The 14,406-nt window shown below is 46.9% G+C and overlaps 1 protein-coding gene across 1 annotated transcript in view; it reads right to left on the bottom strand.

The window, feature by feature from the left end:
• LOC308610338 (transcription termination factor 1-like) overlaps positions 1–9,127 on the bottom strand; it is a gene marked incomplete at both ends in the record, with an annotated part of 35,808 nt that extends 26,681 nt beyond the window's left edge. Inside the window, 4 exon segments of the mRNA XM_081259512.1 lie at positions 1,287–1,795; positions 1,797–1,960; positions 6,285–6,489; positions 8,957–9,127. Coding sequence (XP_081115638.1) covers positions 1,287–1,795; positions 1,797–1,960; positions 6,285–6,489; positions 8,957–9,127 — 1,049 coding nt within the window.
• Positions 9,128–14,406: the final 5,279 nt, after the last annotated feature.

Below are 14,406 nucleotides of genomic sequence, written 5' to 3'. Positions count from 1 at the left end.
CCCTAATGGCTTTCAGATTCTTTCCTTACAGTGACTCTCCCTTTGACTACGACAGCATTAAAGCTGGAAGGGATCTTGGAGTTGATTCCGTCTGTGATGTCTGAACTCTTTAATGTAGCTTTACTAACTTGGATACACCTCAGAGGCTGCCTGGAAGGTAAACATGTCGCCTTAAGCCCTATTTCCACCAGGCATTGCTTATGTTACTATTTCTCAACTGTATTGTTTCAGATATTGACTTCCTCATAAGCTCAGCCCTCTTCTACACCCATGGATACTCAAGACACCTCCCCCCCACCAGTGAGTCGTTTTATAATAATGGTTACTAATTAGTTAAGTCAATATTCAGGGTTTACATCGTTACAATTGCTTCCTTGCAGTTAACAATGGCCACATATTTTCCCCTTGGCAGTATAAAGAAAACATAGTCTTCTATGTATCTATCACTAATTCATTCCCACAGACTTTCTGCCAGATGTGCAAAGGTGTTCTTAGCCAAGGGCATCAGCTAACCACCCAGACAGGAAACTGAAACAAAACAAAAACAAAAACAAAACTGTACGCATTTGTCTGAGCAAAGGGTCAACAGCTTTCACAGGTCCACAGCCCCATACAAGTTAAGAACCACAGGCCGAGAACATTCCTGCATCATTATCAGTGATCTAAAAATGTCCCCAAAGAGAGGGCACAGAGGATGATGTGAGTTGGGCCCTCTGCCATTTAACTTCTATGTGAAACTATTTTAAGCCAGGACAATCTAGCAAATGTAAGAACGTCACAGAGTAGAAAAGGGGAGAAAACCTGTCCCAACTCCCAGGAACTGAAATAAAGTGCTTCAAAAAAATTCCTGCATCTACTCATCGGCCAGTATACTTAAATGATAATTATATAAAGAACGATATCTAAGTTTCTTTTATTAGGGAGAACCCTAAGTCAAGTTTTTTTCCTGTTCTGTGGCATTCTAAGTTCTCTGATCCTTTCTCCTCTCTCTGTACATATAGACAAGGTAATTGTGGGGTCTTAAAATTCTTTTTAAACTTATACATAGAATTTCAGGGCTGGAATAATTCTTAGTGAAAACAGACTGTAACTGCCTTATTTTGTACATGAAGAACGCAAAGTACCTGCCAAGTTACTCAGTTAAATGTGCACGACATCCTATACATTCGATGGTCTATCTCTTTATGATTTCTGCCACTTCCTATGGCCGTGCTGAACAAAGAGGTAACGGGCAGACTTCACACCCAAGACGCACACCATCAGAAGGCTCTACACCCACACGTTACCTCTGCACCTCTTCCGAACAGGCCTGGGGTTTCTCCTCTTGTGGCCTGGGTTTCACACTTTCTTCAATCAAGGTACCAGTACCTTCCACTGAATCAAAGCGCGTGTCCTCAGAGCTCGTCCTGAGCACTGAACACTCACCAGCAGGTGCCACGGCAGTATCAACAGAAGATCTTCTCTTCCTTTTCTTAGACTTTTTCTTAAGGCCACTGGACTCCTGATTGCCCCCTGCAGTCCCGACCTCACCAATCACTTGAGATCCCTCTGAGTATATGTTCTCAGCGCTCTCAGGCGCAGGCAAGGCCTCGAATTCCTGGTCACTTGGACGCTTCCTCTTTCTTGTCTTAGACTTGCTTTGATCTGCAGACACTGGTAGTTGTGCGATTTCACCTTCTTGGCCCATGGGAGGCTGGGGTTCCTGCTCTTGGGATTCTGATCTGGGCAGGGTGATGCTTGCACCCAGACTCTCCTGGACAGCATCACAGGACCTGACTTTCCTCCGATGTTTTTTTATGCTTTTTCCCCCGAACTTTATCATGCAGTTCTGACTCATTTTCACGTGACTTAGTAACTAAATGTGCTTCAGGCCCTTTTGTTGACTTTTGCCGCTTGCTTACATCAATGTAAATGACATCGACATGCTTTCTAAAATTCTTGGGTGTGTTCACAATGTTTTCTTTTTTTTTTTAATTCTGTCTCAATTATCCTTTATTTGTAGTTTACCTTGAATTACTCTGGTAACCTATTGAAGTTTTTTTTTTTCCTCCAATTCGCGCTGTCTCGGCGCACGTACGTGTCACCAGCTCTTTTTTTTTTTTTTTTTTTTAATTTATGGCTGTGTTGGGTTGGGTCTTCGTTTCTGTGAGAGGGCTTTCTCCAGTTGTGGCAAGTGGGGGCCACTCCTCATCGCGGTGCGCGGGCCTCTCACTATCGCGGCCTCTCCCGTTGCGGAGCACAGGCTCCAGACGCGCAGGCTCAGCAATTGCGGCTCACGGGGCCAGCCGCTCCGCGGCATGTGGGATCCTCCCAGACCAGGGCTCGAACCCATGTGTCTGGCATTGGCAGGCGGACGCTCAACCACTGCGCCACCAGGGAAGCCCCCACAATGTTTTCTTTATCCACCAGGATGTACACAATACCTGTTTCCTTATAGACTCCCAAAGCACATTTTCCTCTCTTTTTATTCTTTTTCGGTATAGAAGTGGTCTTTTCAGGCTCATCACACATTTCTGATTGTTTCAAAGCAGAAGAAACAAGATGCTGGGCATCCTTTCTCTTTTTTTTTTTACCCTTAGTTATGTCAGCCGGTTTCTTTGCCAGGGAGGAGTCTCTGAATCTTTCATGGGGATGCCTCCCATGTCTCTCCTTATGTACAGAATGCTTGATCTTTTTCTAGACGAAAACTGGAGTGTGGGTTTCCAATCTGCTTGATCCTCCTTCCATTTTACTCCTATAGGGAAACAGAACCACATGGTTTCTTTTTGCAGAGCATTTTAAACATTAGCCTCAGGAGGAAAAAAAAAATCACACAAAAACGAAACTGCAGGACAAATGGCAAGCCTGGAGTCATGATTATAAGTTTTCCATTATTCTAAATGTGTAGCAAGCTCACTGTAATTCACTTGTCTGGTTCCATTGCCTTTATGATATGGAAAAAATATAGTTAATTGAGAACAGTGCTCTGCCATGATCGGGCCCTTGTTCCCCCATGGCCTCATCTTCTACCTCTCCTCTCAAACTCTGTTGCTCCAGCTACACGGGACTATTTTTTTTTTTTTCGGTTCCCCAAACATGCTCCAATCCTTTCCCTGGCTTGAGGTCTTATAAATCACGACTCCCTCACTCTGGGCCGCTCTCCGCTGTCTCCTACCCCTCCCTGCCTCCTTTCATCCTTCAGAGCTTGGCTTGAGCATCGCTTCTTCCAGAAAGCTTTAAAAGAATATAAACATTATGATACCATGCATCCTGAGTTAAGACAATATAAATGTTATGATGACGTGTATATTGAGTTAAGAGAATACATACATGATGATGCCATGTATGTTACATTCAAAACACAAAATCGTTTCATGTATCTTTTCTGAATGGATACATATGTAGTAAAACTATGAATAGAGCACGGGGAATATAACTGGTAAATTCAGGGATTAGGGACAAGTAGAGAGCCAGTTACTCTTATATCTTCAATCTTTTATTTCTTAACTGGAGTAACGAGTACAGGGGTATTTGTTATATTTTTGTCTACTCTTATTTGTCTACTCTTTTAAAGTGAACTGAAATAGTTCACTTTCTAAAAAGCAAGGGGCAGAACAAGAATACAGACTCCTTTCACTGAAAAATAAGCATTAAGGACTTCCCTGGTGGCGCAGTGGTTAAGAATCCACCTGCCAGTGCAGGGGACACGGTTTCGAGCCCTAGTCCAGGAAGATGCCACGTGCCACAGAGCAACTAAGCCCTTGCACTACAACTACTGAGCCTCTGCTTTAGAGCCCATGCTCCACAACAAAGAGTAACCCCCCGCTCGCTGCAACTAGAGAAAGCCTGCGGGCAGCAACGTCGACCCCACACAGCCATAAATGGATCAATAAATTTATTTTTAAAAAATACAAGCGTAAAAACAAGCAACTGAAGGATGTAAACATACTGTTTCAAGTATTTACCAAAAAGAGAGAGAGAGAGAGAAAAGAAAGAAACCTTTCCTGACCCTTTGAGCTTGGTCCATTCCCCAAATGCTATACTTTCATAGCAAACTATTTTTCTTTTGTAGCATTTAGCCCAGCTGTGGTTCAGAGCGGGAACATCAAGTATCCACTGACCTCAAACTAGTAGATCGCATCTTTGAGAAAGAGGCTGAATGGGCCTTGTTAGTGTCCAACAAAATGTCCAAGTTCTGCAATAAGTTGGAATGAAGTTTAATAAGGCTCCAATGTCAATTCTTATACAGAGCACGTGCATCCTGGAGTTTAAGTACAGGAATAGAAATGTACTTCACAAAAGACATGGTTAAAAATATAATTTTACAAACACATCTTACAACTCTCCTTGCTCCGTATTGCTTCTGGGTTTCAATTTTTAAGATTTTATTTCTCTGCGACTAAAAGTAATACTAAAGGTAATACGTTTACATGGTTCAAACATCAAAATAATCTGCCCTTATTTTCCCTCCTTTCTCACAGAGAAGGCAGCATCTGTATATTCTGATCTGCATTTTGCTATTTTCACTTAACAACAGATCCTGGAGACCTCTCTGTGTCAGTGGTCTTTCAAGTCTGAATGCTTAAGCACCTTTTCTACCAGAAGGTACCTACTTTCTCCTCGGTAGTCAAGAAACTATAAGAATTGTCTAGCTGGAAGGATGGGGAATAACAAACATATGGACTGATACCTATAAGCCAAAACTACCAGCCTCAGGATCTCACCTCCAACGGAGGCAACAGGAGCTTTGGTTAAGGCCTTCCTACCTGGTGTCACCCAGAGATGCACAGAAACCCCTTCTTAACCCACTTCTTTGCAGCTTCCATCTCCAAGACACGCCCCCTGAGACTGCTCCAGTTAGAGTGCCTATGACCTTAGAGCCACTAAATTCAAGAGATACTTTCCTGGCCCATCTTTCAGGATCTCTCTCTCTCTATCTCTCTCTCTCTCTCTTTGGCTGCACCACGTGGCTTGGCGGAATCTTAGTTCCCTGACCAGGGATCGAACCCGTGCCCCCTGCAGTGGAAGCACAGAGTCCTAACCAATGGACCACCAGGGAATTCCCTCAGGATCTCTCAATAACAATGAACAGAGCAGATAATTCCTTTTAGTATTTTTACCTTCCATTAGTTTCTTTCTTTCTTTTTGTAAATACCTTCTATGCTTCTCCTTCTGGTCTCTTGAACTCAGCACCACGTTTTAAATATATAGTCACGTCCCACTAAAACCTTCTTATGGCTTCTCCATTATTCTTTGTAAGTTTATTTATTTTATTTTATTTATTTTTGGCTGTGCTGGGGCTTCGTTGCTGTCTGTGGGCTTTCTCTAGTTGCCGCGAGCGGGGGCTACTCTTCATTGTGGTGTGCAGGCTTCTCATTGCCATGGCTTCTCCTGTGGCAGAGCACGGGCTCTAGGAGCGCAGGCTTCAGTAGTTGTGGCGCACAGGCTTAGCTGTTCTGAGGCATGTGGGATCTTCCCGGGCCAGGGCTCGGACCCGTGTCCCCTACACCGGCAGGTGGATTCTTAACCATTGCACCACCAGGGAAGTCCCTCCATTATTCTTAAAATAAAGTTCCAAATCCTTACAGACCTACCATGCCCTTCATGAGCTAGTCTAGTCCATGCCTACCCCTCCACCGCTCATTTCTCCCTGGGTTTCAGACATCCTGTCTTCTTTCCGTTCCCAGAATACACCGTGATCCTTCTCGTTATCAGGGACTTTACAAAAGCATCTCATTTCCCCAGGAATGCCTTTCCTCCGTTACCTTTCTGCGCTATAACTGGTCTAAGTTTGAAACTCACTTTCTCTCATCACTTCTGGGTCCCGCCTTCTCGTTACAATGTTTCTCAACAATCCAGCTGCTTGCCTACTGCACTTCGCTCCGTTGGGACAGAACCGGCCTCCTAAGGGCTGGGATCTTCTCGTCCGTCTGGCTCCCAAATGATTCCCCGGCATTCGATATGTATGGATATACATTTACTCACACTTATTCGGAACATACCACTTCCCGCCTTTCAGGGACGTGCCCAAGCCTGGTCCCGATCCCCTCCCCACTTTGGGGTGCCCTGGAGACCCTGCTCTGCCCCGAGGTGGGCGTTCCGGGGCTGAGAGGGAGGAACGAACGAGAGGTTCCCGAGTGGAGGGGCCTGGAGCGGCTGCGGAGAAAACAGGCGCCACCCTCATCCCTGGGGACCTGGGCCAAAGGCGGGCCTCCGGGGAGGTGAAGACAGCAGCCACACACCTCTCGGCTCAGACACGCCAACTGGGAAAAAAGCCGGAGCAACTATAAGGCGCTTTCACTTACCTTCCGAACGCGTGGCCACCTGCCTTCCAATCCGGAAGTGCTGGTGTGGCGAAGGCGGAAGTGGGTGTGTCACTTCCGGCCCGCCCCCTTCGGCATCGCCCTGCCGTAGCAGCTCGCTGGCTGTGGGGCTGTGACTCGCGTCGTTTTCTGCCCAATTTGCTCCCGGGCTTGTTGCGAGTGGGGTGGGACAGGGTAGAGCGGGATCCTAAAACTAAGAAAGTGGGACAGAGCCCTTCCGCCGACTTGCTTATTCGTGCATGCATGCCATTTATTCAACAGTTTTTTTTGCTGAGGTCCGTCTGCAGTCTAGGAGTGAACAAGATGCTGAGGGCTAACCTGAGGAAGACAGAAAACAAACTAATCAACCAAGATAATTTCAGATTATCCTCTAAGGAAAATAGATCAGAGTAATGTGATAGGGAGCGACTAGGGACAGTGAGAGCTAGGTTAGATAGTAAGGAAGGCCCTTGGACGAGTGACCGTTGAGTTCTAAATGAAAAGGGTGAACAAAAATCGATGGAAGAGTGTTCCAGGCTGGGAGCAAATCCAGGGGCCCTGAACTTGGTTGCTGCAGGAACTGAAAGAAGGCCAGGGTAGCGGGAGCACCGTGAGTGACGGGGACAGAGGTAAGGGGTGAAGTCAGGGGATGGCAGGGGGTCAGCGGTGTGGAGTCTAATGCATATTGAACTTAGGTGGAGGTTAGAGGTAGAAGAAACCTTGAAGATCTATTCCGATTCTCCCATTTCCACTGAGTCCTGAAGAAACTTAGCTTATGATTAAAAGTAAAGCTTTAAGCAGGCCATCAAGTCGAGGCCAGTATACATGCCACCCAAACTTTTAGTCTTACTGCATAGTGAAGACAATCACACCAGCAAAGAGATTTCTCATGGAATCCTATAACAACCCCCTGTTTTAGGAAATCTTTATTAGGTAATATCAGCCTTACTTTGTGGATGAGAAAACTAGGGCTTCATGTAACTTGTCACAGGGGAACTTATGTGGCCCCAGCTAGGATTCAAACCTGTGATCTTCCTACTACTGCAGTATCCTGCGCCTTGCTGCACCACCTGACTTCCTCTGTGTGAGCTGCCAAGCAGCTTTGATTAAAAAGTGCACAACACGCACTTATGTGAAAGTCTGAAAGTGAAGCAGACTAGAGAAACCATAAAGCGTACATCATACACCTGTCACCACCCAAGGGCCTCTTCAGGCCTTGGATGGACAGTCGGAAGTCTGTCTGATTTGCTCTGGAAAGGCAGTGCTGCTGTTGTCCACTGTTGCTGTGCAAGGCCGTGCAGTGAAGGTTTGTTGTCTGTGCAACTTCTCTGTGGTGAACCCTTTACCCAGAGCCTTGTGGATATTTGCACATTTAATGAAGATGATAATGATGGGTGAATGACGGCACTAAAGGCTGGAACTAGAAGGCAGACTAGGGATCATCCAGGCTAGTGGTTCCCAAAACACTGCACCAATCACTCGGGAAGCTCTTAAAAAGTGCAGATTTCCCACTTTGCATACAGACTGCATACCAGGCACCATTATTGTGACATTGAAATCCATAGACATAATAGCATTGTAGTTCTGTGTGAGACTGTCCTTGTTCTTGGCAGGTACATGTATTTAGGGTCAGATATGATGCTGTCTGCAGATCTTTTCAAAATGGTTTAGCAGTGTGTGTGTGTGCATGTTCACACACACACACAGAAAGTAAACGTGGCAAATACTAAGGACCAGTCAATCTAGGTGAAGTCTATATGGGTTTTCCTTGTACTCTTCTTTCAAAGTTTCCATAGCTTTGAACTTAAAAAAAAAAATCCAAAGGGGAAGAAGGATTAAAATACAGATTCTCAGATCCCATTTCCAGATATTCTGATTCAGTGAATCTGTATTTTTCAACTTCCCTTTTTTCTGTTGCACAAAGTTGGGTACCATTGATTTCATTCAACTCTAGACTTTCCCCCCCTACACATTTCACAGAAGAAAATACCGAGGACCCAAAAGGTGACTAATTTGAGATCACACAGTGGTTTAGCAGTAACATCAGGCTTGGCATGCGGATTTCTATTTCATTCTGAAACACGTAACGCTCTGCCCCGGTGTGTGTGTGTGTGTGTGTGTGTGTGTGTGTGTGTGTGTGTGTGTGTGTGTGTGTGTGTCGCTGGGAGAAGTGGGAAGGGGCGGCGAGAGGGGTCGTGGTGAGTGGGGGGGTGTATGTGTCTTTGACTTGGAAGTCAAGTGTAGCTGGCCTTCTAGAACTCCGTCGCTTTTAACACAGCCCAGTGGTGATTCTTGGGTTTTTCTCAGGTCTACTTAAGAAAACTCAAAACACGTCCACTGAGGTGGCCGCCAAAAAGTTTCCTGAAAGTAAATCGACCAGCCCTGTTCCAGTGCCATTGGTCTCCTGTCACCATGGAAACGGACGGTTCCATTCTTCCTCAAGGGGTGGTCGTGATTTTCTCTCCTTTTCGAATCCACAGCGCAGAGCCCAGAAGGCGCTCTCAGGAGCCAGAGGGGCTTTTGTAGGTCTTAGTGCTCCTTGCAACGAGGGGGCGGCGCGAGGTGGGCGTGCCTCGCTCCGGAGGGAGCCCGGCGTCTGGTGTCCACCCCGGCGTCCGGGTGGTATGTCCCGGGACTGGCGGAGGGCCCCTCCGAGTTCCGCACCAGCCCCCTACCTGGGAAGGCCGCTCGATCCAGCCGGCTGGTCGACTCGCCACGATCCCCAGGATGCCAGAGGCCAGGACCTCCTGCCACGACCTCACGCGACGGAAGAAGAAGCAGCCGGTGCGCCACACCGTCAGCCAGATCTGCCTGCCCCCGCGGCGGCCCCTGACCGTGGCCGACATCCAACCGGCCATGGAGAATGAGAGGCTGGGGGTCGTGCGGGATTCCATGTTTCAGAACCCGCTCGCTCATCGTCAAGGTGAGCCGCCCCCACGCCCTTCACCCTCTTGCACTCGTCCCCTCACTGGGCACCCACGCGGCCGGGGGTTTCCACCCATCCTGCCCCAGCCCCACCGCCCCGCTCCAAGCCTGGCACTGGGAGCTCCAGCTGTGGTCCAGACAGACCTGGACCCCCAGGCGGTCATGGGCAGGCCGCATCACCTCGCTGAGCCTCAGTTTCCTCATCCTCAAAGTGGGAGGATAATGGCACTCATTAAAGGGAGTGACTGGGAAGATTGTATAAGGTAATCCCTGTGAGATCCCTGACACGTGGTAAGTGCTCCACGTTGGCGGCTATTTGCATATGTATTCACGCAGGGTGAACCCCCAGGGTGACAGACAGGTAGCAGCACCCTTACCACCAGCCAGCCCTCGCAGGGTGCAGGCCGCCTGTCCCGATTCCCCTGAATGCCTGGGCTGCTGTTATGTAGCCAGTGTTCTGTACGCCCCTTGGAAGCATCACATCACACGCTAATTTCCACCCAATCATACTCTTAACCAGAATTACGACCCTAAGAGACAAAAAGCGCGAATCTCTGCCCCAGGAGTCCCACAGACACAAACGAGCGAGGGAGCCGCCGTTTCCAACTAGGTCGCCGCCTCTTTGATCGCACGCTCCCTTACATTAGTCACGTTTCGGGAATGGTGATCACCCAACGCTGGCGTGGCATCAACGCTCCTTTCCGGGGCCTCAGGGAAGGTCAAGTTGAAGTTTGGCGCTTGGGAAGCTGGTCATGGAGCAATTTTACCTTGCGCCACTGGAGGGCAGTGTGCCTTTAAAAATGTGCGCAGTTCCCCAGATTCCGGGGGTGGACGGCGCAGGTGATAACCGTGGATTCAGTAACAATTATTTATCTGAACGCCAGGAGCTGTTTAGAGCCCAGAGGTTTTGGTTGTTGTTAGTTTTTTGTTTGTTTCGTACAGGGAACCTGGGCTTTCTTAACATCGTGGTAGAATTAGCTGAGTTAACTGGCTCCTGTGAAAACATGGATTCTCTGCTCTTGCCCTACCCAAACTGTTTCCTGGACCAGCAGCTGGGAGAAGCTGGCTTATCACACTAGGCACCCTTCCATCTAACACCTCCCCTTCCTAGGCCTCCCAAAGTGGAGCAAAATCCTTCACTTATTTATAGGTGAGAAGAGCCACTCTCAGAGGACAGATGGCACAGACAGATGGGGTTCACCACTCTGGGATCAAGGGGAGAATCAATTTCCTCACCTCTGATCATTGCTTTTACTCAAGCAGTTACTGGGGGACCAACGCCTTCCTAGTGAAATACAAAATGGACAGTGTAATGGAGTTATTCTCCATGGTGAATTAAGTGTGATGCACACCCCAAGCTATAACATAGCCATAGAGACACATACATACATATAGGTATATGCATAGATATATACACCTTGTATATACACATATGTATGCACACATACACACATGTGTATGTACAATATACATGTGTTTAACATGTATAACATACATCTCTAAGTAAACATTTCCCCTCCCATTTTTCCTTTTGCTCGTGCTGCATATCAAGAAAGACAGTATTTGGCCTCTGGATGGCACTAGCTGAACAGCTTCCAGATGAATTCAGTCCTAATTCCTGAACTTGAACTTTGGGTTGGAAAACGTGCGGGAGACACTGACCCACCACCGAGGGTTCTGTCTTCAGAGCATGTGACACAGAGCAGGGCTGCCCCGTCAGCGGTGACTCGGCTCAAGCAGCAGGGGGCGCCCTGGTGATCGTGCCCAGCTTGTCTCCTGTCAGGAAAGCAGGTGTTTCCTTCTTACTTTTCTCCCTCCAGTTCTTGATGGGCCGTAAGGTAGTTTCAGTAGCAGTGAAGATTATGTCCACATTTCAATACTGACCACCACCACCAGATTTTTCTACTAAAATCTGGCCTAAGTAAAAGCTGCAGAAACATTGAGAGCAAGGAGTAACCTTGATTATTACCTTCTTCAGACCCCTCCTTACACTGGCGACGCTGAGGAGGTCTGTGGTGGGTTCTTTGTGCCAGGTTCTGGCAGAGCCAGGGGTATAAGCTTCGTTCACTGGCTCCCAGCCCAGCTTTACTTTTACCACTCCAAAAAGCTTCCTCTATTTTAAAGGAAATTTAAATTATGAAAAAAAAACTTTGAGGTTTTCAGCTCTCAAGAAAAGAAGATTGAAAGTATCCAAGATGGTGGAGCCTTTAAAAAAATCTTTTTAAACAATAATGTATTGCTGAAATTTCTGTTGAGGCATGGCTTGTGGATTTCTTGACTGTGGCATGTCAGTTTCACAATCCCAGATTTTCAAACCCTTGTTTCTGTGCGAGTTCTCATTGTGTGCAGCAGAGGTGGGAGTGCCCTCTGCCTGGGGTGTCTGCAGGAGAATGATTGGAACTGAAGTATATTTTGGTTTTGTCTCCGTCTGAATCTGAACGTTGCATCTGTATTGGGGGAACATAGCACCTGAGAAAGAGTCATTGACTCCCCCATGTTGGGAGGTTGTTGCTCAGATTGTTTTCTCCAGTGAATAGGATTGCAATTTTCTTTTTCATTTAAAATGCAGACACACTGCCTGAACGAACACAACACTGCTGTTTCACACCCATGGAATTTACCGGGACGTACACACATCAGTTATTCAAGAACATGTCTGCCAGATGTCACCGTAACCAAGTGAAAAGTGAAAACCTCAGACATCCAAGCAGATATTTTATCAGCAAGAGCTCAACAACTCTTTGCCTCATTTAAAACCAAGCCAGCTGGCTATTGAGTGGGGCTGATTGAAACAACTGCATGTTTTAATGTGGCCACAAGAAGATGCAGGTGTTTTCCATTAGAAAGGGCATCTATTCTATTGTATAAAGTGACGTGTGGTTAGCCAGTTTTCCTTCAAATGTGACTCTCTGGGAAGAATAAAATTAAATAGAGAAAGAGCCAGGCTTCTCCCTGCTTGATTCTCATTTCCCCAGAACTCTGTGACTCAACAGAGGATCCTGCAACAATAGCCTTCAAGGCTCCTTTACAGAACCTGTCAGGGTGCACCCTTCCTGCCATCAGAACTCGACTGATATCCTGTCAATACAATTATGGGGAGAGACTGTTTGGTTTGCTCCACTGACAGCCTTGAATCTTCTGTTGCCCTGGAGAGGCAGGCTAGGTACAGGGGTGGAATTTATTGAATTGAGCATCCTTAGAGTGTGCAAATGATCACGGCACCCGATGTTTTTCATAATTTCTCACCGACTCTGTTTTTCGGTGGGGCTTTGTGTCACAAACAAGAAGCGTGTACATTTGTAGATAGAGCTATAGAATCACGTCATTCTGGGGTTGGAAGGAAGCTTACAGCCATCTAGTCCAATTCCTTTTTTGAGGCTATTAAGACCCAGAGAGGGGAAGAGACTCACCCAAGGCACTACCCTGACCTGGTCACAGAAGTGGGGTGAGATTTATGTCACCTGACTTCCAGACCCATGCTCTTTGGCCGCGATACACAATTAGTTAATGAATGACAAGCCAGATTGGTTATATCTCTACATCAGGCAGTCAAAAAAATGTTCATTGCTGAGTCCGGTTCCATTATTGTTTCACTCAACATTCCTTCCAGAGTGAACTCTGCTAATTTCTTGGGATTGGTTGACAGCCAAGAAATATTTATTGAATGTTTACTGAGTACTCTGCACCAACCTAAGCTCTCTTGGGGGCATAGAACCAAGTTCAGAACTTAGCTCTTTCCCATAAGGAATTAATTATCTAGTTGGGGAGACAGAATATCTATCTATATCATTATATATATGTATTTCATATGTATGACATATATATTGCTTTGCATAGCCCCTGCATCAAAGAAAGCTCTCAGGAAACATTAGCTCTTACTCTTGTGCATGCGCGTGCGCACACACACACACACACACACACACAGAGATAAGACAAACAATGTCATGGGTCACGCCCCTGTAAGTTTCAAGTTTCTGCACTACCCAGAAAGGTTCAGATTTGTGGGGAGGAAACCCTGAGCACGACTCAGGAGGCTTTATAAAGGAACAGTCCTGAAACTGGACCTTGAAGGGTGAAAATGTAGACTCTGATCAGGAATGGAGATTGGGAGAAACTCAGCCCTCTGGGGCCAGATGACTCGCCCCTCCTTAGATCCTAAGGTTTCATAGACTTTCACCCCAACCCGAGTTCTATTTCCTAAGACTCAGCACCGCTGCTGGGATTCTTATCATCGTCTTCACGGGGAAGAATTTATTTAGAGCCAGTGTGTCCAAATTGGATGCTCTACAAAATTAGGCAACCACACTCAACCACACTAAGAGCCTAACATCTCTAATAAATATTGAGGCTGGTGAACATTGGCACATAGGTAGAGACAAATGCAAAGAAGGTGGGCAGACAAACACACAGTCGGGCAAACAATCCATCGTAGGTCAGTAATTTTTTTTTTTTTTTTTTGGCTGTACGTGGGCCTCTCACCGTTGTGGCCTCTCCCGTTGCAGAGCACAGGCTCCGGACACGCAGGCTCAGTGGCCATGGCTCACGGGCCTAGCTGCTCTGTGGCACGTGGGATCTTCCCAGACCGGGGCATGAACCCGCGTCACCTCCATCGGTAGGCAGGCGGACACTCAACCACTGCACCACCAGGGAAGCCTCCGTTGGTCAGTATTTTTATCATGTTTGAATGAAATGGGAAAACGTTATATTCCGCTATGTATTGCAGAGAATATGCCTTTGATTGCTCAGATCCTTTTATGTTCAATTTACAATGTAACTGGAGAAGGTAAAACACAAGGAAGGGGGGCTGAAACTGAGCTACCCACCTTAACGACCCAGTCTTGGCAGGCTGGTGGGCAGTTTTCATTTTTCTAGGGAAAGCTATGTGGTTGTCGATCCCTGCAACTCTTTCTCTCTCGGTCCATTTTTTTTTTTTTTTCTTTTTTCGTCTTTTTAAATGAAAGCTTCCAGCTTCCTGGCGCCTTGGCACATCCTTCGGTGAGCAAGGGTGAGCAAGCAGGGGCTGCAGCAGTGCCCAGCCCTGTGGTCGGTTCAGAAAGGAGACCTGCTCCCTCCCATGCTTTTTACCACTGGCCCGGGTCGGGGGGTGGGAAAGATCTGCTGGAGGAGGGGCCCACCTTCCTCTTTGTTTCTCTAAAAAAGGGGGGCTTTGGCTTTGCAACGTTAATGAAGACCACAGAAT

Source organism: Mesoplodon bidens (genome assembly GCF_964165515.1).
Source record: "Mesoplodon bidens genome assembly, contig: HAP1_SCAFFOLD_523, whole genome shotgun sequence".
NCBI classification, from domain to species: Eukaryota; Metazoa; Chordata; class Mammalia; order Artiodactyla; family Ziphiidae; genus Mesoplodon; species Mesoplodon bidens.
This window is presented reverse-complemented; position numbering and strand designations above follow the sequence as displayed.